The following is a 26785-nucleotide window of genomic DNA, read 5'->3' as shown; positions in this document are numbered from 1 at the left end:
TAGCCCATCTCCCTATCTGGAATTTTTACCCTTTTTTAATATATTTATGGATAAACCTTTCCCTCTTTGCAACATATCTCCCCCTCTCCCACTATATTATACCTATTTGTATCATCTATGTTGGTACCAGCACTATTGCCATAATATTATAATCATCAAGTATTTTGAATATTGTAATTATATATATATATATATATATATATATATATATATATATATATATATATGATTTTATATTCTAATATTCCTAAATTGGTGTTCTAGATATGTCTTTATGGCAATTGTATTTATCTTTTGATGTTTTCTATTATGCTTCTTATATTATGTTCTTATAACTAATATTCTGTATGTATGTACAATTTTGTTCATTTACACTTTTTCTTCTGCCATTTTTTTTTACTCCATGTATGGTGTATATAGGTTATTTATGCTTGGAACGCAATGCACGCCACTTTTGATGATGCGTGCGTTCCAAGCAGAAGACACATGACCGCCGAGTTTCGGGCCGCACCGCGTCACTTCCGGTTATGACGCGTTGCCCACGGTGGAACGCACATCGCGACCGGAACTTGCCGACCGTTTCCTTTTGCCGCATCACTTCCGGTATGCGTTACGGAACCGGAAGAACTATCCACCAGGTAGCGTTCTGCAATCAACTCTTCCATATTTATACAGGACATTGAGGAAACCACCCCACACTTTTGATAAAGCCTCTGGAGAGGCGAAATGCGTTAAGTGGGACATTCTTTCTGGGCATTCTGTGCCTATATATTTATATGTTATATGTATAATAAATAGTTTATTTTATTCTACTTAGACATATATTTTTTTTATTATTTTAATCCTACATTTTATATCCTGTTGACTACCTGGTGCCAGGTGGGAATAGTACCACCCATGCTGTGATTACTAGAGCAGGTCTTGTTCTACAATTGTAAGTACAATACTTTCTTCTATTATCCTGGTTTATAGTACATATTACACTATCAGAGTGCTTCTCTCTTTTATTTGCATTTGCATCTGGAGGATCTGGAGGATACCATCCTGTATCCTGTAGACGGGGATTATACCGTCCACGCTGAACAAAGCAGAGCTCTTATATAGCTGTACCCTATGTGAGTGGTTTCCCTACAGTTATCCAGCACAAAATATTGCACTTTAATATACTGTATTGCACTATTATTGTTTTTCTGTTTTATTACTTTGAGGTATTTACCAACTCTCCCTCCCTGAGGTGTATGTACGTATTACTTTTGGGCACAGTATACGCCATATTTTATTCTTTGTTTCACCAATACACAAGGTTTGGGAATCCTTGTATTGTATACAGCAGCCCTCACTGATCTATCACGTTATAGTGAGCGCCTATAATCCTTGCTTTTTCAGTGTATGTATGTATGCCAGTGTGTGTATGTATGTATGTATGTATGCCAGTGTATGTATGCATGTATGCCAGTGTATGTATGTATGTATACCAGTGTATGTATGTATGTATGCAGTGTATGTATGTATGTATGCCAGTGTATGTATGTATGCCAGTGTATGTATGTATGCCAGTGTATGTGTGTATGCCAGTGTATGTATGTATGTATGCATGCATAGCAGTGTATGTGTGTATGCATGCCAGTGTGTGTATGTATGCATGTATGTATGTATGCCAGGATGATTCCACAGCTAAAGTGCCAGGTGTCAACGTCAGAGTTTTCATGGAATGGTTGTAAGGTGAACACAGATCTATAAAATTTAGGCAAAAATAGCAAAGTGGTAGTTAAAACATTTTGCAGTTCATTTTAAACTCTCTACAGTGTTTATTACCTTAATTTAACTCATAACTTTTAGTGATTTAACTTTTAGTGAATTACATTTTTTGTCAGGATCATCTGTCTAGCATGATTTTTCATAACTGACCAGCCACACCAAAATAGCAAACAACTAAAGGTTTATAACGAGTTTAGTACAATATTAAAGACATACAGCGTTATAGACTAAACTCGAAAGTAAATTTCAAATTTAAGGTTGAAACAGCTTGAAATAGAAACATTCTGTAAGTTAACTATGCTTTCAGTTTGGTTACACTGACCTTATATTTGAATTTCACTGTGAATTCTCTCTGAATTTTCATTTTAGTAAACGACCCTGATAGTTTTGCAATTGAAAAGACCAATGTGCATTCTCACTTAAAATACACAAAAACACATAAGCAATATACCAACATAAAATATTGACGTTGCCCTTCATTGCTAAAATATTTTTTTCAAGACTTAAAGCTTATAAATTGAAAACAATTCATAGTACATAATGCAAGTATTAAAGTGTAAGGGTCAGGTGATGTTTCATACTCATTCATTCAAAAGTACTCATTCTAAAATAAAATTATTCTAATTATTTTTAACTTTCCAAAGTATATACAGAGATAAATAAAAATGCATAAATAGTGCAGTGCTTTTTTGTATAACATGCAGTATTTACTAAACTAAAAAAAAAAAAAAAAATCACTCACATTTAAATATGGTAGACAAAGGCCAATACATGCCCACTAACATGGTCATCAGAAATCAGTATTTTGCAACCTAACCACTTCTTCAATCGAAATTCAATACTGTATATTTTTGATTCATACTTCGATTCATACTTCGTGTTTCATGGGATCTATATGTGTATGTTCGCTGTAATGATGTTGGTGTTTTGCATTTCAATGCCACATGTGTCTAGTTTCTGAAAATAGCAACACATGAGCCTTTTATCAACATATACAATGCCAATTATTGGCTTAAGTGCCGTAAAGCTGGTCAACCTTCTTCCCTTTCTTTTTCACAATTCTCTCTCTTACTATTACATGTGTCTCTCTACATTCACTCCTTCTTACTGCGGCCAATGTATAATGTGGTTAAACAGGGCCGCCATCAGGGGGTGACAACCATGACGGTTGTCACGGGCCCGGCGGCCCTGGGGGGCCCGGACTGCTCTGGCAGTTCGGGCCCCACTTTCCCTCCCTGCACACATAGATAGCGAATATCGCTATCTATGTGTGCAGCCGCGGGCCCCCGGCTTCCCTGTTACTGAAGAGGGGGCCCAGGCAGCACACAGCCTCTCCTCTTCTCCTCTCTGCTAATAAATCTTGCGAGACCCGGTTGCCATGGCAACGCTCCGCGGGTCTCGCGAGATTTGTTGGAGGAGAGAAGAGAAGAAGCTGTGTGCTGCCTGGGCCCCCTCTGCGGTAACAGGGAACCCAGGGGGCCCCACCATGCCACCGGACCACCAGGGATGGAATCTCCCCCCTCCCTGGACAAAGGTAAGCAGGGAGGGGGGAGAAACTATTTAATTAAATGTAATTTTTTTTTTAAATATGTTAAAATGCCCCTTCCTCCCTCTCCCCCTCCCCCCAGATTGCACATTTACACACACACACACACACTACATTCACTGACACAACACACACACACTACATTCACTGACACAACACACACACTGCATACACTGACACAACACACACACACTACATTCACTGACACAACACACACACTGCATACACTGACACAACACACACACTACATACACTGACACAACACACACACTACATACACTGACACAACACACACACTGCATACACTGACACAACACACACTACATACACTGACACAACACACACACACTACATACACTGACACAACACACACTACATACACTGACACAACACACACACACTACATACACTAACACAACACACACACTACATACACTGACACAACACACACACTACATACACTGACACAACACACACACTGCATGCACTGACACAACACACACAATACATACACTAACACAACACACACTAACACAACACACACTGCATACACTGACACAACACACACACACACACACTGTATACACTAACACAACACACACACTACATACTGACACAACACACACACTAACACAACACACACTACATACACTGAAACAACACACACACTGCATACACCAACACAACACACACTGCATACCCTAACAACACACACTGCATACCCTGACACAACACACCCTGCATACCCTGACACAACACACCCTGCATACCCTGACACAACACACACTGCATACACTGACACAACACACACTGCATACACTGACACAACACACTGCATACACTAACAACACACACTCTGCATACACTGACACAACACACAGACACTGCATATATTAACACAACACACACTGCATACACTAACACAACACACACACTGCATACACTAACACAACACACACTGCATACACTAACACAACACACACTGCATACACTAACACAACACACACTCTGCATACACTAACACAACACACACTCTGCATACACTAACACAACACACACTGCATACACTAACACAACACACACTCTGCATACACTGACACAACACACACTGCATACACTAATACAACACACACACTGCATACACTAACACACACACACTGCATACACTAACACGCACACTGCATACACTATACTGACACACACTCTGCATTCGCTACACATTAACACACTCTGCATTCACTACACTAACACACACTCTGCATCCGCTACACACTAACACACTCTCTGCATTCACTACACATTAACACTCTGCATTCACTACACTAACACACACTCTGCATCCACTACACACTAACACACTCTCTGCATTCACTACACATTAACACTCTGCATTCACTACACTAACACACACTCTGCATCCACTACACACTAACACACTCTCTGCATTCACTACACATTAGCACACTCTCTGCATTCACTACACATTAGCACACTCTCTGCATTCACTACACTAACACACACTCTGCATTCACTACAAATTTACACACACACACTACATTCATTACACTGACACACTCTGCATTCACTACACCCTAACACACACTCTGCATTTATTACACACTAACACACACTCTGCATTCACTAAACTATGCACACACTCTGGATTCACTATACTGACACACACTCTGCATTCACTACACTAACATACACTCTGCATCAACTGTACACACAGCATCCACTACACAAACATCCTGTATTCACAGTACACACACTACATCCACCACAAATTGAAACACTCTGCATTCACTATACACAGACACTGCGTCTAATACACACACTACATCCACTACAGACACTGCATCCACTAAACACATTTCATCTAGTACATACAAACACTACATCCACTACACAAACACACACTACATCATTGTACACACACTACATCCACTACTCAAACATACTCTGTGTTCACTATACACACTGCATCCGCTACACAAACACACTCTGCATTCACTGCACAAACAGTATCTAATACACACAAACACTACATCCATTACACACATTCTAATTCACTTCCACTATACACACCACATTCAGTCCCGCATCATTGTCAGCGGACTAGGTAGGGCGTGGGTGGGCCCGGGAGGGAGGGGGCGGGGGGGGGCCCAGACCTTGTGCTTTGTCAGGGGCCCCAAAATTTCTGATGGCAGCCCTGTGGTTAAAGGTGCACACAGAGTATGTTCCTTCTGGCTAGGGCTGTCTTTAATATTGATTGGACCCCATGGACCCACTCCCTTGCATGCAATCACGCCTTCCCCCCCCCACGCAGTGGTGGAACTAAAGTAGAAAGAGCCCTGGTGCAAGAATTTTATTGGGCCCCAAAATTGCAAGGTTGGACAAAAGGTAGAACCCTATCTGTCGTGCAGCTCCAACAATGCTTTGACAGCTGGGGATCTACTAATTTTACGTGCTTGCAGGGTTGCATTTAGCACTGTGTGTGTGTGTGTGTTTGAATGTAAGCATGTTTTTGTATGGAGTATGTTTGTGTGTATGTGTTTGCATGTGGTGTTAGGGTTTGAATGCAAGCATGCATTTCTGTGTAGTGGTGGTTTTTGGATGTATGTAATGTGTTTATATATATATATTTGGTGTTTAACAAAGGGATGTGTTTTTACGTAGTGTTGACATTTCAATGCAGGGGTGTGTTTGTATGTAGTGTTGATGTTTCAATGCAAGAGTGTGTTTGTATGTAGTGTTGAAGTTTGAATGGAGGGGTGTATTTATATTTAATGTTGGTGCTCAGATTCTCAGACACACAGGTACACACACTGACACACATGAAGATGCACAGATACACACACTGACTACATACAGACATGCACACAGATAAAATGACAGGCATACTGACACATGCAAATACATACAATGACAGACATACTCACATACACACTGACATACTGACACACAGGCACATGCACTGATAGACATACTGACACACACATAGGCAGATACACTGATAGACATACTGACACACACACTGACATATACCAACATACTCACACACACACACACACACTGGCAGACATACTGGCACACACATACACTGATAGACATACTGACACATACACATGGGCGTGCACTGGGAAAAATGCTTACAGGCACACTGATAGACATACTGACACACATATACACAGGCACATACACTGACAGACATACTGACACAGACATACATATATACTGATAGACATACTAACACAGACACACAAAGGCACATACACTGACATACATACTGACCCACATACACTGACAAAAATACTGTCACACACACAGAGAAAGACATACTGACAGGCACATACACTCACAGACATACTGACACGCACACACAGGCATACTTACACAGACATAATGACACACACAAATACATACACGGTTAAAAATACTAACACACACAGAGACTTACTGACACACAGATATACACAGACAGACATACTGACACACACACAGAGACAGACATACATGTACTGATATACATGTAAAATTCAAATTTTTAAACCCACCCTTCACTTTCCTACCTTTTGCTGGAGGGTGGCTTCCCTGGGGTCCAGTGTGGTGCCTAAGGCTGATGGGAGTGAGGAGACCCCATCCTCACTGCCTCCTCCCTCACATGTGGCTCCTCCTGAAACCTCCCCTCAGCAGTTCTCTTTATGGAAGGAAGTGACTCACAGCTGTCACTTCCTTACAGCCGGGTGCCGAAAAGCAAGGGGCCCGGTTGAACTGTTAACCCTGCTGGTACAAGCCCAATAAGTGCATGTGGAACCCAATGGGCCTCCTTAGAGTTGTGGCCCGACTGCATCAGCGAGGGAATTTGTTTTTGTAGCTGGCCCAGGGGAAGCTGCACCGTTTGCCCCACATTAAAATGGCCCTGCTTCTGACCATGCCTTTCTAGTGCATTTGTATAAAGGTTGGAGGTCTGTAACAATCTGTTATCTGGCCCATGGGACACGCACACAAGGGCTAAAAAGGACTAAAGAGGGATACTCAGTAAAGTTCAACGAGGTAAGCAAAGTATAGTGTGCCTTTAAACCACATTATAAAACATAGTCACCTAAATTACTTTAGCTAAATAAAGCAGTGTTAGTGTATAGATCATTCCCCTGCAATTTCACTGCTCAATTCACTGTTAAGCCCTTAAGGACGGAGCCAAATGTACAAGTTGTGATCAAAACCAAACGTAAACAAACCACAGAATTTGGCTCTATGTCTGTTCAACTATAATTTACCTCTTTCATACTAAGTGCACCCACACTTATTATATATTGTTTTGTTCAGGGGAAACAGGGCTTTCATTCCATATCAAACATTCATATATAGAACTCCACTTTATATGAATAAAATCTAAACAAGTTTGAAAAATTAAGAAATGTTGATATTGTTCAATTTCTGCATGTCAATTTAACTGTTAATGTCACAATACTGTTTGGTTTTACTGCAATAAAACATACATATTTGTATTCAGAAATGTCTCATGAGTAAAACAGTAACCCCCATGTATAGGTTGTATGGTGTTTTGGAAAGTTACAGGGTCAAATATACGTCTTGTCTATTTATTTATTTTTTACATAGAAGTTTCACAGATTGGTTTGCTGGGCCTAGGTTGCCTTTGAGACCGTATGGCAGCCAAGAAATGTAAGTTACCCCATCATGGCATACCATTTGAAAAAGTAGACATCCCAGGGTATTCAAAATGGGGTATGCCCAGTCTTTTGTAGTAGCCACTTGGGCATAAACACTAGCCAAAGTTAGTGTTAGTTTTTTATTTTTTCATTTTTCAAATAAAAACTGTACTTTTACTGATAATATTAACGTCAGTATATAGTTTACTGCCCTGAAATACTCCCAGTTCAGTTCAGTGATGTCTCACGAGCGCCAAGGTACCCCCCATGTATAGGTTTTATGTTTTTTTTTTTTAAAGTTACAGGGTCATATATACGGCTTATCCATTTATGCTTTTTCACAATGGAATTTGTCAGATTAGTTTGCTGTGTCTAGGCTGCCTTTGAGGCTGTATGGCAGCCAAGAAATGAAAATTACCCCTTAATGGCATACCATTTGAAAAAGTAGACATCCCAGGGTATTCAAAATTGGGTATGGACAGTCTTTTGTAGTAGCCATTTGGGCACAAATGCTAGCCAAAATTAGTGTTCCATTTTTTTTTTTGCGTTTTTCACATAAAAACTGTACTTTTACTGATAATATTAACGTCAGTATGTAGTTTACTGCCCCGAAACACTCTCAGTTCTGTTCAGTGATGTCTCACGAGCGCCAAGGTTCCCCCCATGTATAGGTTGTATGTTTTTTTTTAAAGTTACAGGGTCATATATACGGCTTATCCATTTAGGCTTTTTCACAATGGAATTTGTCAGATTAGTTTGCTGTGTCTAGGCTGCCTTTGAGGCTGTATGGCAGCCAAGAAATGAAAATTACCCCTTAATGGCATACCATTTGAAAAAGTAGACATCCCAGGGTATTAAAAATTGGGTATGGACAGTCTTTTGTAGTAGCCATTTGGGCACAAATGCTAGCCAAAGTTAGTGTTCCGTTTTTTTTTTTTGCGTTTTTCACATAAAAACTGTACTTTTACTGATAATATTAACGTCAGTATGTAGTTTACTGCCCTAAAACACTCCTATTTCTGTTCAGTGATGTCTCACGAGCGCCATGGTACCCCCCATGTATAGGTTTTATGGGGTTTTGGAAAGTTACAGGGTCAAATATACACTTGTCCATTTTTGGTTTTACACATTGAAAATTGGCAAAGCGATTTTCTGGGCCAATCTTGCCTTTGAGAGAGCATGGCAGCCTGGGTAATAACATTTCCACTATTATGGCATACCATTTTCAAAAGTAGACAACCCATAGTATTTCAAATGGTGCATTTTATGATGTTTGGTCGAAACACTTTATCAGAAATGAAGGCCCCACATAGCGGTAATAGTTTTATTTGTGCTTTTTTCCCCACACATGAACTCACTTTTCACAGGACATTTCTTATTCCTGGTATGAGTTATTGCAACAAAGCCTCACTATTTTCTTTTAACATTGTCTCCTGAATATAACAGTACCCCCATGTACCGGATTTTCTGTTTTTTGGGGGGAAGTCACAGGGACAAATATATTAGATGTCCATTTCAAAGTTGGATATTTGACAAAGTGATTTGATGTGGCTATTTAGAGAGCATGGCAGCCTGGGTAATAACATTTCCACCGTTATGGCATACCATTTTAAAAAGTCTGCAACCCAGAGTACAACAAATGGCAGACCTTGAGATGTTTGGTCTAGCCATTTTAACAGAAATGATAGGCCGATGCAGCAATTTCTACTTTTATTTTTGTCTTTTTAATCACATAAATTGCATTTTCACTAGGAATGTCATCATCCTGGTATTAGTTAGTGCACTAAAACCTCAGTATTTTGATTTAACACTATCTTCTGAATATAACGGTACCCCCACGTATCATTATTTCAGATTCTTTCCGATAAGTACAGGGCAAAATATATTAGATGCCCTTTTAGCTTGTAAGTTTGACAAAGTGATTTGCTGGGCCTATGTGGCTATTTAGAGAGCATGGGAGCCTGGTTAATTCCATTTCCACCGTTATGGCATACCATTTTCAAAAGTAGGCAACCCAGAGTACAACAAATGGCAGACCTTGAGATGTTTGGTCTAGCCATTTTAACAGAAATGATAGGCCGATGCAGCAATTTCTACTTTTATTTTTGTCTTTTTTTTTTTTTTTAATTCTTTATTTTTGTTGAGGCATGTGATTATAGGGGTACAGAAAAAAAAAAGAGGGAGACTTTCAAGAGTTGTACAGGATAGGGTCGTCATAACATATCGTCAACATCTCCTATGATTATCAACCTCATTTTATATATAGTAACATGTTATGGCTAAATACTGTTATTTCTCGCTTTAAGACTGTTATTTCTCGCTTTAAGACTGTTATCTCTCGCTTTAAGACTGTTATCTCTCGCTTTAAGACTGTTATCTCTCGCTTTAAGACTGTTATCTCTCGCTTTAAGACTGTTATCTCTCGCTTAAATACTGTTATCACTCGCTGTAATACTGTTATCGCTATATCTAAAAATACCAGTGCAAGATATGAGTTGCTTGGACACAAAGCGTAACACAAAATCAGTATAAACTGTTAGACCTTGCTGCGCTAGTTCAAAAATGTCCACCCCATGTTAGCCGGGCAAGGCTCCGTTTCAGCGTGCCGTTTGGCCCGTCCGTGCGCAGCGCCGCCCGTGACAATGGGACGAGAGGCTCGAGGACTCCGGCTGTGGCTCCAGTCCCATTGGGCATCCGAGTGGGAAGGCGATGGCCGCGTCCTGGGGCAACTGCGCTCTCGGCTGGTGTCTGGCTTGGACGAAGGGAGAGTCCCAATATGGTTACTCCTCGGGCGTAGTCCGCTGGGTAAACTGGTCAGATGCTTGTCGTGAGGTCAAGGAACACGTTTAACATTGCTAAGGGAGTCCATTAAGGGAGTCCATTAATGCTGTTATCGTGGGGAAAAGCTAAAGCTGGCTTAGGTCCAGGCTGGCGGGGTAAGTTATTGCTGGATGGGTACAGGGTGGGTGGCTTGATGTTCCGGTCTCTGTGGGGCAGGCTATGCCAAGGTCTGCTCACACCTGTGGGATTACTTTTTATGATGTCCTCCATAGGATCTCTATCTTTGCGCACCATATTGCCCCCCTGTGTGATGCCCCTGGCCTGTACCTTTATTTGCAGTGCAGTCCGCCAGCCTCGCCCTGGTGCAGGCTGACAAGGTTGTTAATCTGGCTGTTCCTGCCTGTCGTGCGGCGGCCATCTTGGGAAGCACCATGCGGTGGCCACCTCGCGTCCGGGTGATTACTGGAGCCTGGTTTGGCGAGCTGCTCAGCACCCTTACGGACCGGGATGACCCCCCCGGTCCAGAGGGGGGGGGCGCCGGACACCGTCCGGAGACCCGGGAGAGCGGCCGTCTCGTCCCGGCTCAAGCTCCTCACGCCTCGGGCCGTCATCGGGTCACGGAGCACTTCATGGTGGGTATCCCCTCGTACCTCAGGATCTGGGGAGCAAGGTGAGTGTCGTTGTGGATGATTCTGAAGGTTTTACCTCCAGTTTGCGCCGTTTTCCCGGTCCCAAGGCGGGAGCTCAGACTAAGCGTGTCTGATCCCGTCGGCGGTCCGGCCCCGCCACCCTATTTTTGTCTTTTTAATCACATAAATTGCATTTTCACTAGGAATGTCATCATCCTGGTATTAGTTAGTGCACTAAAACCTCAGTATTTTGATTTAACACTGTCTTCTGAATATAACGATACCTACATGTACAATGTTTCCAGGTTTTTAGTATATCACAGGAATAGTACAGTACCCCCACATACACTTTGATCTGAAGGCAGAGAGAGGCAGATAGATCTTGGACTCAGATACTGTAGCATTAACCCTGTGATTAGATTTTTTGCTTTTTTTGTGAACGCACATTTCAAGTACTACAAATATAGTATTTTGAGTTGTTTGGTGTAGCCACTTTAGAATGGCTAGCATAAACAGGGACAGGCCAAGGTCAGGGGAATCCAGAAATCAGAGTAGTTGGTAAAAGAAGCCAATGGGTCGGTACAGGCAGCTAACAAAGCATAGTCAGGACAAGCCGAGGTCAGGGAATCCAGGTAAATCAAGCAAACAAACTGCCAAAGTACCATACAGAGTGATTTAGTAGTTCAGCTCTGTATGGTAGACTTTGAAACAGTCTGTTATGCAGAGGGCGGGTAGGGATGGACAGGAGGGCAAATAATAACTGGAGTCCTTTCGGACTCCTCTTTTCCAGCAAACACGGCATTTTCGTTGGGGTGACCTTTTACAGGGTGTGGGGGGGATTCGGGAAGGGAAATGTTTGCTGAAAAGTCGTTGGACATCTTCTGATTGGAAAGGAGGGTTAGGATTTGGGGTCTGGGCAAATATAATTTGAGACACAATTTGGACCATAAACTCTAGAAATGGGCATGGTCTACCTATGGCTTCCTTTTTATAAAGCACATAGGCATTGAAAATTGCAATCTGGGTTATGTAGATCACAATTTTCTTGTACCAGGTCCTACTCTTCCGGTTCACCAGATAGGGCTGTATGCACTGATCAGCCAAGTCTACTCCCCCCATAAACTTGCTGTAATCTACAATGCACTTCGGCTTCTACAGCTGCTCAGTTCCACCTCTCACAGACACTGGCACTGAAGTTTCGTCGTGCATTGTAGACAACATGTACACATCTTTCCTATCGGTGAAGCGAAGGGCAAGCAACTCATCCTGGCGGAGCGCTGAAAGGGAGCCTCTATTGCGTCTACCTCTTGCCAGGGTTTGGGGGAAACCTCTATGATTCTTACGCACTGTGCCACAGGCTACGGTCTCAAAGCAAAATAGAGTTTTAAATAACTCTATGCTTGTGTAATAGTTGTCGACCCATAGCCTGTATCCCTTATTTAACAAGGGAAGGATTAGGTCCCATACTATCTTGCCACATGTACCCACAGAATCAGGGCATCCTGGTGGGTCAAGATGGCTATCCTTCCCCTGATAAATACGAAACGCCCATGTATATCCAGATTTTGATTCACACAATTTATAAAATTTTACACCGTATCGGGACCGTTTAGAAGGGATATACTGTTTAAAAAGTAATCTGCCCTTAAATTTCATTAAGGACTAATCTATACAAATATTTTCTTTGGGGACATAATTTTGGGAGAATTTGTCTGACAGGAGTTCAATTAGGGGCCGAATTTTGTACAGCCTGTCAAACGATGGGTCGTTTCTTGGGGGGCCCAGTGTGTTGTCGTTAAAGTGGAGGAAACGCAGCAGCTGCTCATAGCGATCCCTCTTCATAACCCCAGGGAAAAGAGGGGTCGCCAGGATGGGGTGCTTGTACCAGTAGGACCTGATACTCGGCTTTTTGACAATGCCCATAACTAGAGTTAGGGCCCAAAATTTGCGCATTTCTGCGAGATCCGTGGGGTGCCACATATTACGCCGATTGTAATGTGACCCCGGATTCGCAGTCAGATATTGGTTGGCAAATAAATTGGTTTGCTCAACCAATAACTGAAATACGTCCTCTGACATAAACAAATCAAAATATTTTAGGGGCTCCCAAGCATCCACCATAACCGTGATGCCAGGGGTCGCCGTAAATGGGGGAATATCTGGGGTCGTCAGGTTTGGGGGCACCCAGTCTCCATCTGGCATTGGGCTTGCTGAGCGTCCTCTTGGTGGTGGTGGTGGGGCACCATCACTAGAGGAGTCAGTCATAGCCTCATTGTCAGAGGCAGTGATAGTGTCACTATCTTGCAGAGTGTCACTATCACTGCCTGCCAGAATGGCGTACGCCTCCTCAGCCGAGTAGCGACGTGCCATTCTAGGGGGGCTACTCAATAATTAATAAAAAAGAATCTAAGGGGGAAATTACTAAATTCCTACCTGCCTAACACCCTACTACCCACCCTCAGAAACCCACAAAAAATAAAATAAATGTACTGATCGCAGTTTAGGCTGCTGCGACCAGTACAGAAAGGGTTAATTTTTATTTTATTTTTTGTTTTTTTAATAAAAATAACCCCCCCCCCAAAAAGTCAGCCTGATCAGAGAGCCCTCTGATCACAGTGATCACTGGTAAAATACTGTACAGTAGCGATACTGTACAGTACAGTGATCACGGCAGCGGGGAAAGGGTTAAGGGAGATTTGGGTTGCTGCGGCTGACAAAGGGTAAAAAAAAAATGTAAAAAATGTTTTTGACCCTAAAAAAAAAAATTAATTAATAATAGTACAAATGTACTAAAATCCCTAAACAGGCTGATCACAGTGTTAAATGCTGTGATCAGCACTGGAAGGGTTACTTTTTTTTTATTTTTTTTTACTTTTTCTCTCTTTTTTTTTACAATTTTCTCTCCACAGGGCTCTACAGGAACGATCTCTCTGCCTCTCTCTCTCAGATCGAAGTGAGGTGAGGAGAGGGGCAGAGACAATGTGTCAGCCAGTGATTTAAAATCATTGGCTGACACATTGTAACAGTGATCGCAGTGACTGGCTGTCACTGCGATCACAAACTGCAGATCACCACGGATTGGCCACAGGGGACCTGCCTGGGTTGCCAGGCAGGTCCCCCAACAGTGATCTGCAGTTTGGGAGGGATCAGGGACCTGTGGGAGGGCTAAAACGCCGCGGCGTGCTATGCCGCCGTGAAGGCGTTTAAGCCCATTAACGCCGGGACGGCATAGCACGCCGTAACGGCGCGAACGGGTTAAATCATTTAGGAGTTAAATCATTTTGTTTCTGTTTATGCAGCCCTAGCCACACCTCCCCTGGCTATGATTGACAGAGCCTGCATGAAAAAAAAAAAACTGGTTTTACTTTCAAACAGATGTAATTTACCTTAAATAATTGTATCTCAATCTCTAAATTTAACTTTAATCACATACAGGAGGCTCTTGCAGGGTCTAGCAAGCTATTAACATAGAAGGGGATAAGAAAATCTTAATTAAACAGAACTTGCAATAAAGAAAGCCTAAATAGGGCCCTCTTTACAGGAAGTGTTTATGGAAGGCTGTGCAAGTCACATGCAGGGAGATGTGACTAGGGTTCATAAACAAAGGGATTTAACTCCTAAATGGCAGAGGATTGAGCAGTGAGGCTACAGGGGCATGTTCTATACACCAAAACTGCTTCATTAAGCTAAAGTTGTTCAGGTGACTATATTGTCCCTTTAAGGTTAGGGGGTTTACTGCAGAAGAGGCAGTTAGAACTTTAGAGTTACGGTTGTCAGAGTTGAGTTAGATTTAGGGAATTAGTTTAAATTTGGACCTTGTTATACTTTGGGCTTAGGGTCAATTGAACCCTGATCTTACTTTTAATCCACACCTTAACCCTAAATGTCCTATCACAACTGTTGCAGTGCACCATCTAAACCTGCATACCACTGTAAAATTAACTGTCCATACTTGGGACCTCACCAACCATCCCTCTTCAGACAGTGTTGATGCAGGATGTCAAGAGATCATAACACTTTAGCATACCATCAATGCAACATTGCATGTCATAAAGACTGAGATGTGTTTGAATAGCACAGCAAAGTGGCCTGTCAGAAATTTGTGCACAATTAAATTGCAGGCAGTACAAATGATTCAAATGCCTTTCAATCTACACCTGAACAAATCAAACGTCCTGGGATTTCTATGTGATGTTTTTTTTTATTGAATATGATGTAACAGGTAAATACATGATGTATCAATTTGTTCTGGGTGCAGGTTAAAAGGCATTTGATTCATTCATGGCAGCAGAAACTCATCTGTGCACATGTCTACTACACTACAGATCTGTGGCTCTAGGCATACATTTTGGCTGACTATATAGTTACAACAACCACTAGACATCAGCATTTTATTATTAAAAAAAATAATAAAAATGTGGTTTTGTAGGGACTGGATCCACCAGCTATCTGTACCGGATGCAATGCTTTAAAGCTCTTCTATAGCAATACCACTGTACTTATCAAAATGACACCCTAATTATACTGCATATTTTGTTATTTTATTCATGACTTATGCAATATTGTAATACATTTGAGACATTTTTCACAGAAAACAGTACTTATTGTATTTCTTGTTTTATTATTAAAAGTCCCTTTTCATATTAAGTATAGTACATATTTCAATGTAATCCCTATATTCTAATAAATGTTAAATCTTGTTTAATAAAAAAAGGCATTTTTGTAGATTAAGGCAAGTTACAGAAAATTTAAGTATTTCATTTTTATGCTTACAGATCATATTCATAACTTACCAAATACAGTTCTGGCAGGTACAGACTCTCGGTTGAGCCAGAAGGAGACTTGGGATAATATAACGGTCATAATACATGGCAGGTAAGTTTGAATGACAAAGTAGCCAATCTTTCTTTTTAAATGGAAGTGAGTTGTCATAACAACATATTCACCTTGAAGAAAAACAAAAAAACATGCATATTGTTAATATTGTCAGACAAAATATTGATATCACAATAAACTAGATTTTTTTGTATTTTTATTATTTGTTTAATTAAACTAAAGATGCAATCAAGGTATAGGTGCAGAATGCAAACCAAGAATATATAGTATTATAAAGGCAAGCATATGGAACTATAAAATCATAAAAAACTATTTAAATCAACATCAGAACCAAACAGGGGAAAAAACACAGAATGTGATGGCAGTTAAGAACCATTCGGCCCATCTAGTCTGCCCAATTTTCTAAATACTTTCATTATTCCCTGGCCTTATCTTATAGTTAGGATAGTCTTATGCCTATTCCACGCATGCTTAAACTTTTTTACTATGTTAACCTCTACCACTTCAGCTGGATGGCTATTCCATGCATCCACTACCCTCTCAGAAAAGTAATACTTCCTGATATTATTTTTTAAACATTTGCCCCTCTAATTTAAGACTGTCCTCTTGTTGTGGTAGTTTTTCGTCTTTTAAATATAGTCTCCTCCTTTACTGTGTTGAAAGAGAAAAGCTGGTCTTGCATTATTTGCAGAGCAAGATTACATGAATGACCATAAAAATGAGTTTCAATCGTTATTCCAACCATCATAATCACTACAGTTTTTACAGTTGTTTGCCCTTTCACCTGGGTCTTCAGACAGTGTTGGATCTCCTCTGGAGCTGGGTTATAATATTTTCATCATGGCATCAGCAAATGTGCAGAAGCTGGATGACGGTCCTGCTGCTTATTTACTGGATGAGAGTGTTAGCTGATCACTCTCAATGAACGCTCAATGAACGCCTCTCTGTGCATAAACATTCCAATGATGTATAACTCAACAGCAAAAGGGCTAAACTTCAAAGTGAAACACTGTTCCAGACACAATGATCAATTTAAATCATTGAAGTAGTCATGGCATTTGGAGTAACCCTTTAAATGCAACCTATGCCCAGGTTGATTCAGCAAAGATTAAGTTGTTTTTTTGCATAGTCCTATTTACAGAGTAAGATGCCCCTTCACCACTCTGTGAGTGGTGAATAGATGCTATTTGGTTGTATTCTCTCTCTTCACTCTTTGTTTGCATTTGGTTTTATTTATGTTCAGTTGGGGAAAAAAAAATGTGAACCCTATGGAATACCAAGAGTTCTGTATTGATTACTTTAAAAAATGTGTCACAAACTGACTAATAACATACAATCATATTTACTTTTCATAATTTTGTTTAAGACATTGAGTAATTATTCACAGTGCAAACTGGGAAAAGTAAGTGAACCTCTATGTTAATGACTTTTTACAAGTCCGGTGTTTCAGTTATGCAAGTGTGGAGTCAGGTGTTTTTATTATCAAAGTGTGAGTTGCACAAGTAAACTGTGATTTAAATAAAGGAATATATATATATATATATATATATATATATATATATATATATATATATATATACATACATACCTATGTAAAGATGTAGGCGGCACTGACGGACTTCAAATAAAAAAAAAAAAAAAAAGGTGTTTTATTCCATTAAACAAATTAATTGACGTTTCGGTTCGCACAGGGACCTTCCACAGGATGAAATGTCAATTAGGTCTGTTTACCACGCTCACAATTTCATTCGTATAGTATCATTTAAATTACGCTAGCTTGAAACTGTCATGTTAAAACCATTTTGTTCAATATTGCTGCATTTAGTTTAAACCCGGTCAATTTGGTCTATTTACCACGCGCACAATTTCATTTGTATAGAATCAGACAAACGGCATATAATACCTCTCATGTACTGTAATACATATTTAAGGCTGTTCAGTTCGTATAAAATCACTAACCTACTATAATTTAAAGCCTGTTCGGCTAAAATCCAACAAGTTCATTCCCTTAAAATTTGAAGCTTGTGTATATTGCATAGTAATATATAAATAAATTTGCATGACATAATTAGGAGATTACATTTACTCTTATTTCTGTCTGATGCATCTTGGGTAGTTTACGGTCATTTTTTGTAATGCATTACATGTATTTACAATTGTAAATTGTTTATTAAATTAACGATTATTAGAAAAAGAGACAAAACAATGGTGGGAGATAACATCTCTAGAACACTATTTGTCATCACATATTTTACCTAGGTGTGTATATGATGCAGAGTGTATGTTTGTGTAGTGTGCGTGTAAACTGGGTGGAGGAGGGCATTCATATTTTTGTTACCTGGCCAGAGAGGGGCGCTATCTCATTCCCTGGTGGTCCAGTGGCATGGGCTGTGCAGGAGGGGGGAGGGGTGGCTGGCAGCAAGCTGTTACTTACCTTTGTAGCAGCTCTGGTCAGCTCCCTTCACCTCCGTTCCCTTCTGCTCACTGTCTGCTCTGGACTGCTCCCTTCACTTCCGCTCCGTTCAGTGAGCTGAACAGAGCAGAAGAGAAGGGAGCAGACCGGAACTGCTACAAAGGTAACAGCTTGCTGCCAGCCCCCAACTTGTAATGAGCCCGGCGGTCCTGGTCTGTATTATGGCAATGTAAGTTGCCATAATACAGACACTGACGCGAGTATAAGCCGAGTGGGGCTTTTTCAGCACAAAACATGTGCCTAAAAACTCTGCTTATACTAGAGTATATACAGTATATACAGTATATATTTGTCAAAACCGCTCTGCACTTGCGGCTTGTTGGCAACTTGGTCAGCTATATAGCTACCACATGCTTCTTCTGAATTCAGTCTTCCAAAAGCCTTTATCTTCAGTATGGCCACTTCTTCAGGAAAAGTAGGGTATCTATCAGTTTCTTGATAGCCGTGCTCTGCTTAACTGGTGTGCCAGTTGCTGTGAGAAATCTTCTTGTCTTCCAGATTGATTCAAATTCATGTACCATACCCAGGGAATATCTTGAGTCAGTGTAGATGGTAGCATGCTTTCCTTCAGACATTTTGCATGCTACTGTGAGGGTTGTTAATTAGGCTTCGTGAGCAGACATGGATGAGGGAAGTGAAGATGCTTGAAGTACTTGATCCTCTATAGTGACAGCAAATCCAGTATGGTACCTTCCCTTTCAGTCCGCAAACCTGGAACCATCCACAAATAGGGTGAAATCGGGATCTGGCAGGGCAACCTCATGCACTGTTGGAAGGTGCGTCGTTTCCATCTTCATCCGTTCAAAGCAAATGTGAGGAGCAGTAGGAGGGCTATCTTCACTTATTTCTGTGTGAAATTGAGGGTAGTTAACTGTCTTGCAACTCACAGTTCTCTTGCTGGCCCCCCTCTGTGGAGAGCTGATCTTGATTTGCAGTGTTCCATGTTTTTGCTAATGAGCCAAGTTCCTTCCACGTGATTTCTGGGGACTTAGTGGAGAAAACATGAGTGATAGCCACCTCCCAGTGATGATACATGTGTCTTACTTTGTACATTGTACAGAACACTGGTGAGACCTCACTTGGAGTCTTGTACGCAGTACTGGAGACTGTATCTTCAGAAGGATATTGATACTTTAGAGAGAGTTCAGAGAAGGGCTACTAAACTGGTTCATGGATTGCAGGATAACATTTACCAGGAAAGGTTAAAGGATCTTAACATTTATAGCTTGGAGGAAAGATGAGACATGGGGGGATATGATAGAAACATTTAAATACATAAAGGGAATCAACACAGTAAAGGAGGAGACCATATTTAAAAGAAGAAAAACTACCACAACAAGAGGACATAGTCTTAAATTAGAGGGACAAAGGTTTAAAAATAATATCAGGAAGTATTACTTTACTGAGAGGGTAGTGGATGAACCAAATGGTTCTTTTTCTGTCGTCACATTCTATGTTTTTATGTTTCTACTTCCATGGGTAACTGGACCAGGACCACACTGTTTCCTTTAGAGTCCCAAAACAGGTCTGTCATGATGAGGCGTACCTCCACCAGTCTAAACAGTTCTTTTTTCGTAGTGTGGATCTGGTCCTGGAGTGTTTCTAAACCACAGGATGCAATATAAGTAATCCTCGGGCTGTTCATCATGTGGAACGGTGGGCTTCCGTACTTGTAGTTCAATACATACATCAGGATCAGTGTCAAGACTGTACCAATAGTGTGATATTCCAGGAGTTTGGCAGGAGGGGCCTCCTTTTTCCACAGGGGTCAGCTGACAGGGGTAGTGTCAATAGGACATTGGCAGGAACCAGGAGATTGTATGAGTACTCCAGAGGCATGAACCAGTCTGTCAGAGGTAAACAGTTTAAAGGGTATTAAAAATGAAGGCACAGTCCCAGTTTAGAAATTGCCCTTCAAGTTTGAGCTGGCTAGAGTGGAGTTTCAATGAATGTCAATGGACGGCGTGAGTTGCAAACAAATGGTCATATTGTGAAAACTATAAGGACTATGGCTTAGCTGTGGAAATTTTTAGTGGCAGCAGGGATAGCTGAACGTTTTGATATAAGATTTGTGTAGGTGGACCTGGAAATGAAGGAGTGGTGGCAGTTTAGAAATCATGTCCTGATTTTTTAGCTTTTGCCAGCTCCCACTCTAGCTTTGCCATTCATTCCTATGGGACAAATTTCGCCACAAGAACGACGATATTCCGAGAACCATTCGGCGAAACGTTCCACAAAGTAATAGCAATCCGATCGGGAACAATCTGCACGTTTTGGTATATTTTTGTCTATTTAGTGTAAAAACTGTGGGAGGAGTTAGGCTGGCAAATTTGGCTATAATAAGAATAATAATAAGAACTAGAAAAGCTACAATTTCTGTGGAAATTGTGTGAAGTGTTCTTGCCTCCACCAGTAGTCTACAACTGGAGTGCGCGGAGTAACTGTTATTATTTATTTATATAGCACATTTAATTGCAACGTTGTTGCCCAAAGTGCTTCACAGTTACATTAAAACATACAGTTATAAAAACATTAGCAGGTGCACAAGGCCCTGTCTATGACATCACGTGCTGCTGCAGCCTTGCACAGGTCAGAGTATTTTTGTGGTTGCCATCTTCAAACGGTCGTATTTTAAAAACTATAAATCCTACAGCGGAGAGCTTTATATTGTGAGAATCACAAGACCCAGACCTACATGTTGATGTATAGTATGTCTCTGAGATATTAACAATGAAGGCACAGTCGCAGTTTAGAAATTGCCATTCAAATGTGAGCTTTGCAGAGTGGAGTTTCAATGAATGTCAATGGACTGCGTGAGTTGCAAACAAATGGTCATATTGTGAAAACTATCAGGACTATGGCTTAGCTGTGGACATTTTTAGTGGCAGCAGGGATAGCTGAACGTTTTGATATAAGATTTGTGTAGGTGGGCTTGAAAATGAGGGAGTAGTGGCAGTTTAGAAATCATGTCCTGATTTTTCAGCTTTTGCCAGCTCCCACTCTAGCTTTGCCATTCATTCCTATGGGACAAATTTCACCACAAGAACGACGATATTCCGAGAACCATTCAGCGAAACGTTCCACAAAGTAATAGCAACGCGATCGGGAACAATCTGCACATTTTGGTAAATTTTTGTCTATGTAGTGTAAAAACTGTGGGAGGAGTTAGGGTGGCAAATTTGGCTATAATAAGAATAATAATAATAATATATATGTGAGATAACATTAAGTGGTCTTGCTATGCAAGAACACTTAATAATAATATATATGTGAGATAACATTAAGTGGTCTTGCTATGCAAGAACACTTAATAATAACTAGAAAAGCTACAATTTCTGGGGAAATTGTGTGAAGTGTTCTTGCCTCCACCTGTAGTCTAAAACTGGAGTGGGCGGAGAAACTGTTATCATTTATATAGCACATTTAATTGCAACTTTGTTGCACAGTTACATTAAACCATACATTTATAAAAACTCTAGCAGGTGTACAAAAGGCTTTGTCTATGACATCACTTGCTGCTGCAGCCTGGCACAGGTCGGAGTATTTTGGTGGTTGCCATCTTCAAACGGTCGTATTTTAAAAACTATAAATCCTACAGTGAAGAGGTTTATATTGTGAGAATCACAAGACCCATACCTACATTTCGATGCATAGTATGTCTCTGCAATATTAACAATGAAGGCACAGTCGCAGTTTAAAAATTGCCCTTCAAATGTGAGCTTTGCAGAGTGGAGTTTCAATGAATGTCAATGGACAGCGTGAGTTGCAAACAAATGGTCATATTGTGAAAACTATCAGGACTATAGCTTAGCTGTGGACATTTTTAGTGGCAGCAGGGATAGCTGAACGTTTTGATATAAGATTTGTGTAGGTGGGCCTGAAAATGAGGGTTGGTGGCAGTTTAGAAATCATGTCCTGATTTTTCAGCTTTTGCCAGCTCCCACTCTAGCTTTGCCATTCATTCCTATGGGACAAGTTTCGCCACAAGAACGACGATATTCCGAGAACCATTCGCCGAAACGTTCCACAAAGTAATAGCAATCCGATCGGGAACAATCTGCACATTTTGGTATATTTCTGTCTATGTAGTGTAAAAACTGTGGGAGGAGTTAGGGTGGCAAATTTGGCTATAATAAGAATAAGAAGAAGAATAATATATATGTGAGATAACATTAAGTGGTCTTGCTATGCAAGAACACTTAATAATAATAATATATATGTGAGATAACATTAAGTGGTCTTGCTATGCAAGAACACTTAACTAGAAAAGCTACAATTTCTGGGGAAATTGTGTGAAGTGTTCTTGCCTCCACCAGTAGTCTACAACTGGAGTGGGCGGAGTAACTGTTATTATTTATTTATATAGCACATTTAATTGCAACGTTGTTGCCCAAAGTGCTTCACAGTTACATTAAAACATACAGTTATAAAAACATTAGCAGGTGCAATAGGCCATGTCTATGAGATCACTTGCTGCTGCAGCCTGCCACAGGTCTGAGTATTTTTGCGGTTGCCATCTTCAAACGGTCGTATTTTAAAAACTATAAATCCTACAGTGAAGAGCTTTATATTGTGAGAATCACAAGACCCAGACCTACATTGTGATGCATAGTATGTCTCTGCAATATTAACAATGAAGGCAAAGTCGCAGTTTAGAAATTGTAGATTATGCTAGCTTTAGTGTACCTATAATCTTAATTTTATTAATGACAGGAGGCGAGTATTTGCTTAAGTCTCTCTTTACTAGAACTCCACAGCAGCACAGAAAAACAACCAATCAGAAAAAAGTTAGTTACTATAAAACTCCCCTCCCCATGCATCATTTCTTCTTTCAAGCTGCGACAAAACAGAATAAAAGGCAGAAAACATAATGGGGAAGAAACAAAGTCCTAGATACGATGAATACAACGATGTCCACCCTCCGAGAGTAACTGTCGAACCAGATAGCGATGAAGGACTGTAAACTGAAACGAGAGAAAAAACAGAATCGAAAGGGTTGGTTAGCCAATGAAATGTACTCTGAACAAAACATGTAGGTACTGTCAGGGTTTCTTTGCTGTTTTAAACAGCAAAACCTTTCTGTTTCAGTGATTGAGTTTGCAGCTGCTATTACTTGAGCTGCTTCTGCTTGTTGCCACGGTTACTCACCTGTGAGTAGTAATCAACCCTGCTGCTAATCAGTTCTGCCTATTTAAGCAGCTAAGCCCAGAACCTCCTTGCCCTTGCGTGGTTTCCTGTTTCCCAGAAGTCTCCTTGTTCCTGTGTTTCCTGTTTGATCCTGGTTCCTGACTCCGGCCTTGTTCCTGACTCCGCTGCTCTCCGTGCTCCTGATCCTGGCTTGTCTGACTACCCGCTCTGGTGACTGACCCCTGCTTGATTCCTGGACTTTGCTTTTGTTTATTATTTGTTATTTATTAATAAAGGTGTGTTTGCATCTACTTCTGTCTCTGTCTGGTTCCTGGTCCCTGTCATTACGCAAGGGCCATGAATACAGATGGTACAGGCAAGACACCTATACCTAACCTGCTTACCCAGTGGGACCAGCAGAACCACCATTTGGACCAGTATGCCCATCTGGATCCAGTACCCGGCCAGCCTGCGATTGCGGCCGCCTCTGCCTCACTTCCTGTTCTAGCACCGGTTGTAACCTCCAAACCTGTAGCGGCTAGAGAAATGACTGGGTCTGTCCCGCTCCCTCAGCATTTTGGGGGCGACCCAGCACAGTGCAGAGAATTTATAAATCAGGTTAAAGGATACCTTGAAACCCTGCCCCAGGCATTTCCTACAGACAGTGACAAAGTTCACTTCATGATTTCTTTGCTGTCTGAAAAGGCCCTAGCTTGGGCAAAACCTCTCTGGGAGGCGGAGAAGCCTATTATTTACAATTACCCTGAATTTGTTGCATCCTTCAATAGGGTTTTTGATATTCCAGCTCGCTCCACCCCTACTGCCGAACTACTCATGTCTAATTCTCAGGGCACAAAAACTATTGTCGAGTATGCCAGTGAATTCCGTACCATGGCAGCAGAGGGTGGCTGGAACAACGAGACTCTTGTGGCTGCCTTTGCACAAGGACTCTCCGATGTGTTTAAAAATGAGATTGCAGCCAGAGAATTACCTAAAGATCTCGAGGAACTGATATCATTTGTCACCCTCATTGACATCAGACTCCGAGAGAGATCCTCATCCAAGGAGCGCCTGCGGAGGCCTCTTGTAAATTTGACACCGAGCTTTTCTTGCCCACCCGAACCTCCCTCACCTCCCTTGCCTCCTGGTCCTGAGTCCTCTGTCTGTGTGGAGCCAAGGCGGTTAGGCTTCTCACGCCTCTCGGCCGAGGAGAGAGCCTTTAGGAGGAGGGAGGGCCTGTGCCTATACTGCGGACACCACGGTCACATGTTAAAGTTTTGCCCGATCCGTCCGGCAAAAGGTCCGTACCCAAGATACTGTCAGGGGCAGATCTTGGGTGGTCTTTCTGCAGACCCAGAGATATGTGTGCACAAACCCTTGGTGCCTGTTATCCTCTCCTGGTCTGATTCATCCATTAAAACCCGGGCGTTACTTGATTCTGGGGCCGCAGGCTTGTTTATAGATTGTGCATTTGCAGCAAAGCACTCTATACCCTTACAGTCTCGCAACTCCCCACTAGCCTTCGAAGCCATCGATGGCAGACCAATACAGCCAACCCACGTGACCCAAGAAACCGTGCCCATATCTCTGGCTGTAGGGGCTCTACATCATGAGACGACCCAATTCCAGGTCATTTCCTCTCCATATTACCAGGTTGTTTTGGGATACCCTTGGTTACAGAAGCATAACCCCACAATTGATTGGCGCAAAGCTGAGATATTATCATGGTCCCAGCAATGCACATTGTCCTGTCTCCAGAAACCGGTCAAAGTTTTGGGCGCATGTTCTGCCTCTTCCTTACCCGCTGAGTACCAAGAATTCCAAGATGTATTTGACAAGGGTCAAGCCAGCGTTCTGCCACCACACCGTCCGTATGACTGTGGTATCGAACTCCAACCGGGTACCAATCCTCCCCGGGGCCGGATTTACCCACTGTCTGTAGCAGAAAATCGAGCCATGGAGGAGTATGTTACCGATGCACTGTCTAAGGGTTTTATTCGGAAGTCATCTTCTCCTGCCGGGGCCGGCTTTTTCTTTGTAAAGAAAAAAGATGGCGAGTTGAGACCCTGTATCGACTATAGGGGTCTCAATCGCATTACTATTAAGAATGCCTACCCCATTCCATTAATCACGGAATTATTTGACCGCCTCAAGGGAGCAACGGTCTTCACCAAACTTGATCTGAGAGGGGCATATAATCTCGTCCGGATAAAAGAGGACCACGAATGGAAAACCGCATTTAACACCAGGAGCGGCCATTACGAATACCTAGTAATGCCCTTTGGTCTTTGCAATGCTCCGGCGGTTTTCCAAGAATTTATAAATGACGTCCTGCGAGATATGCTGCAGCAATGTGTGGTGGTTTATCTTGATGATATTCTGATCCATTCCACATCTCTCGAGAACCATCACGCAGACGTTTCTCGTGTTCTACAGAGACTTAGAGAAAATAGTCTGTTCTGCAAATTAGAGAAATGTGAGTTTCACTGCAAACAGGTTACATTCTTGGGATATGTTATCTCAGATACTGGATTCTCTATGGATCCGGAGAAACTTTCGGCTGTACTTAAATGGCCTCGACCTACGGGTCTTCGCTCTATACAACGGTTTCTGGGCTTCGCCAATTATTATCGGAAGTTCATACGCAACTTTTCTTCCTTGGTTAAACCTCTCACGGACATGACCAGGAGAGATGCTGATCCACAGCATTGGTCACAGGAAGCCATTACTGCCTTTGAGTCTCTCAAAGTCGCCTTTGCTGCTGCCCCTATACTGGCACACCCTAACCCTGCCTTACCATTCATTCTCGAGGTCGATGCGTCTGAGACAGGAGTGGGCGCCCTCCTGTCTCAACGTCCTAACCCAGAGAGTTCCAGGCATCCGTGCGGGTATTTCTCGAGGAAATTGAACCCGGCGGAATGCAACTACCAGATTGGTGATAGAGAACTTCTAGCCATAATTT

At 41.6% G+C, this 26785-nt stretch overlaps 1 protein-coding gene across 1 annotated transcript in view; it reads right to left on the bottom strand.

The window, feature by feature from the left end:
* Nucleotides 1-26785, bottom strand: part of GABRA1 (gamma-aminobutyric acid type A receptor subunit alpha1) — a 708344-nt gene that overhangs the window by 335613 nt on the left and 345946 nt on the right. The window contains exon 8 of the mRNA XM_063447498.1: nucleotides 16181-16333. Coding sequence (XP_063303568.1) covers nucleotides 16181-16333 — 153 coding nt within the window. The remainder of the gene's footprint in view (nucleotides 1-16180; nucleotides 16334-26785) is intronic.

This window comes from Pelobates fuscus, chromosome 3 (genome assembly GCF_036172605.1).
Source record: "Pelobates fuscus isolate aPelFus1 chromosome 3, aPelFus1.pri, whole genome shotgun sequence".
Classification (NCBI taxonomy): Eukaryota; Metazoa; Chordata; class Amphibia; order Anura; family Pelobatidae; genus Pelobates; species Pelobates fuscus.
The sequence above is the reverse complement of the archived record's forward strand: the minus strand, read 5'-3'. Positions and strand labels throughout refer to the sequence as shown.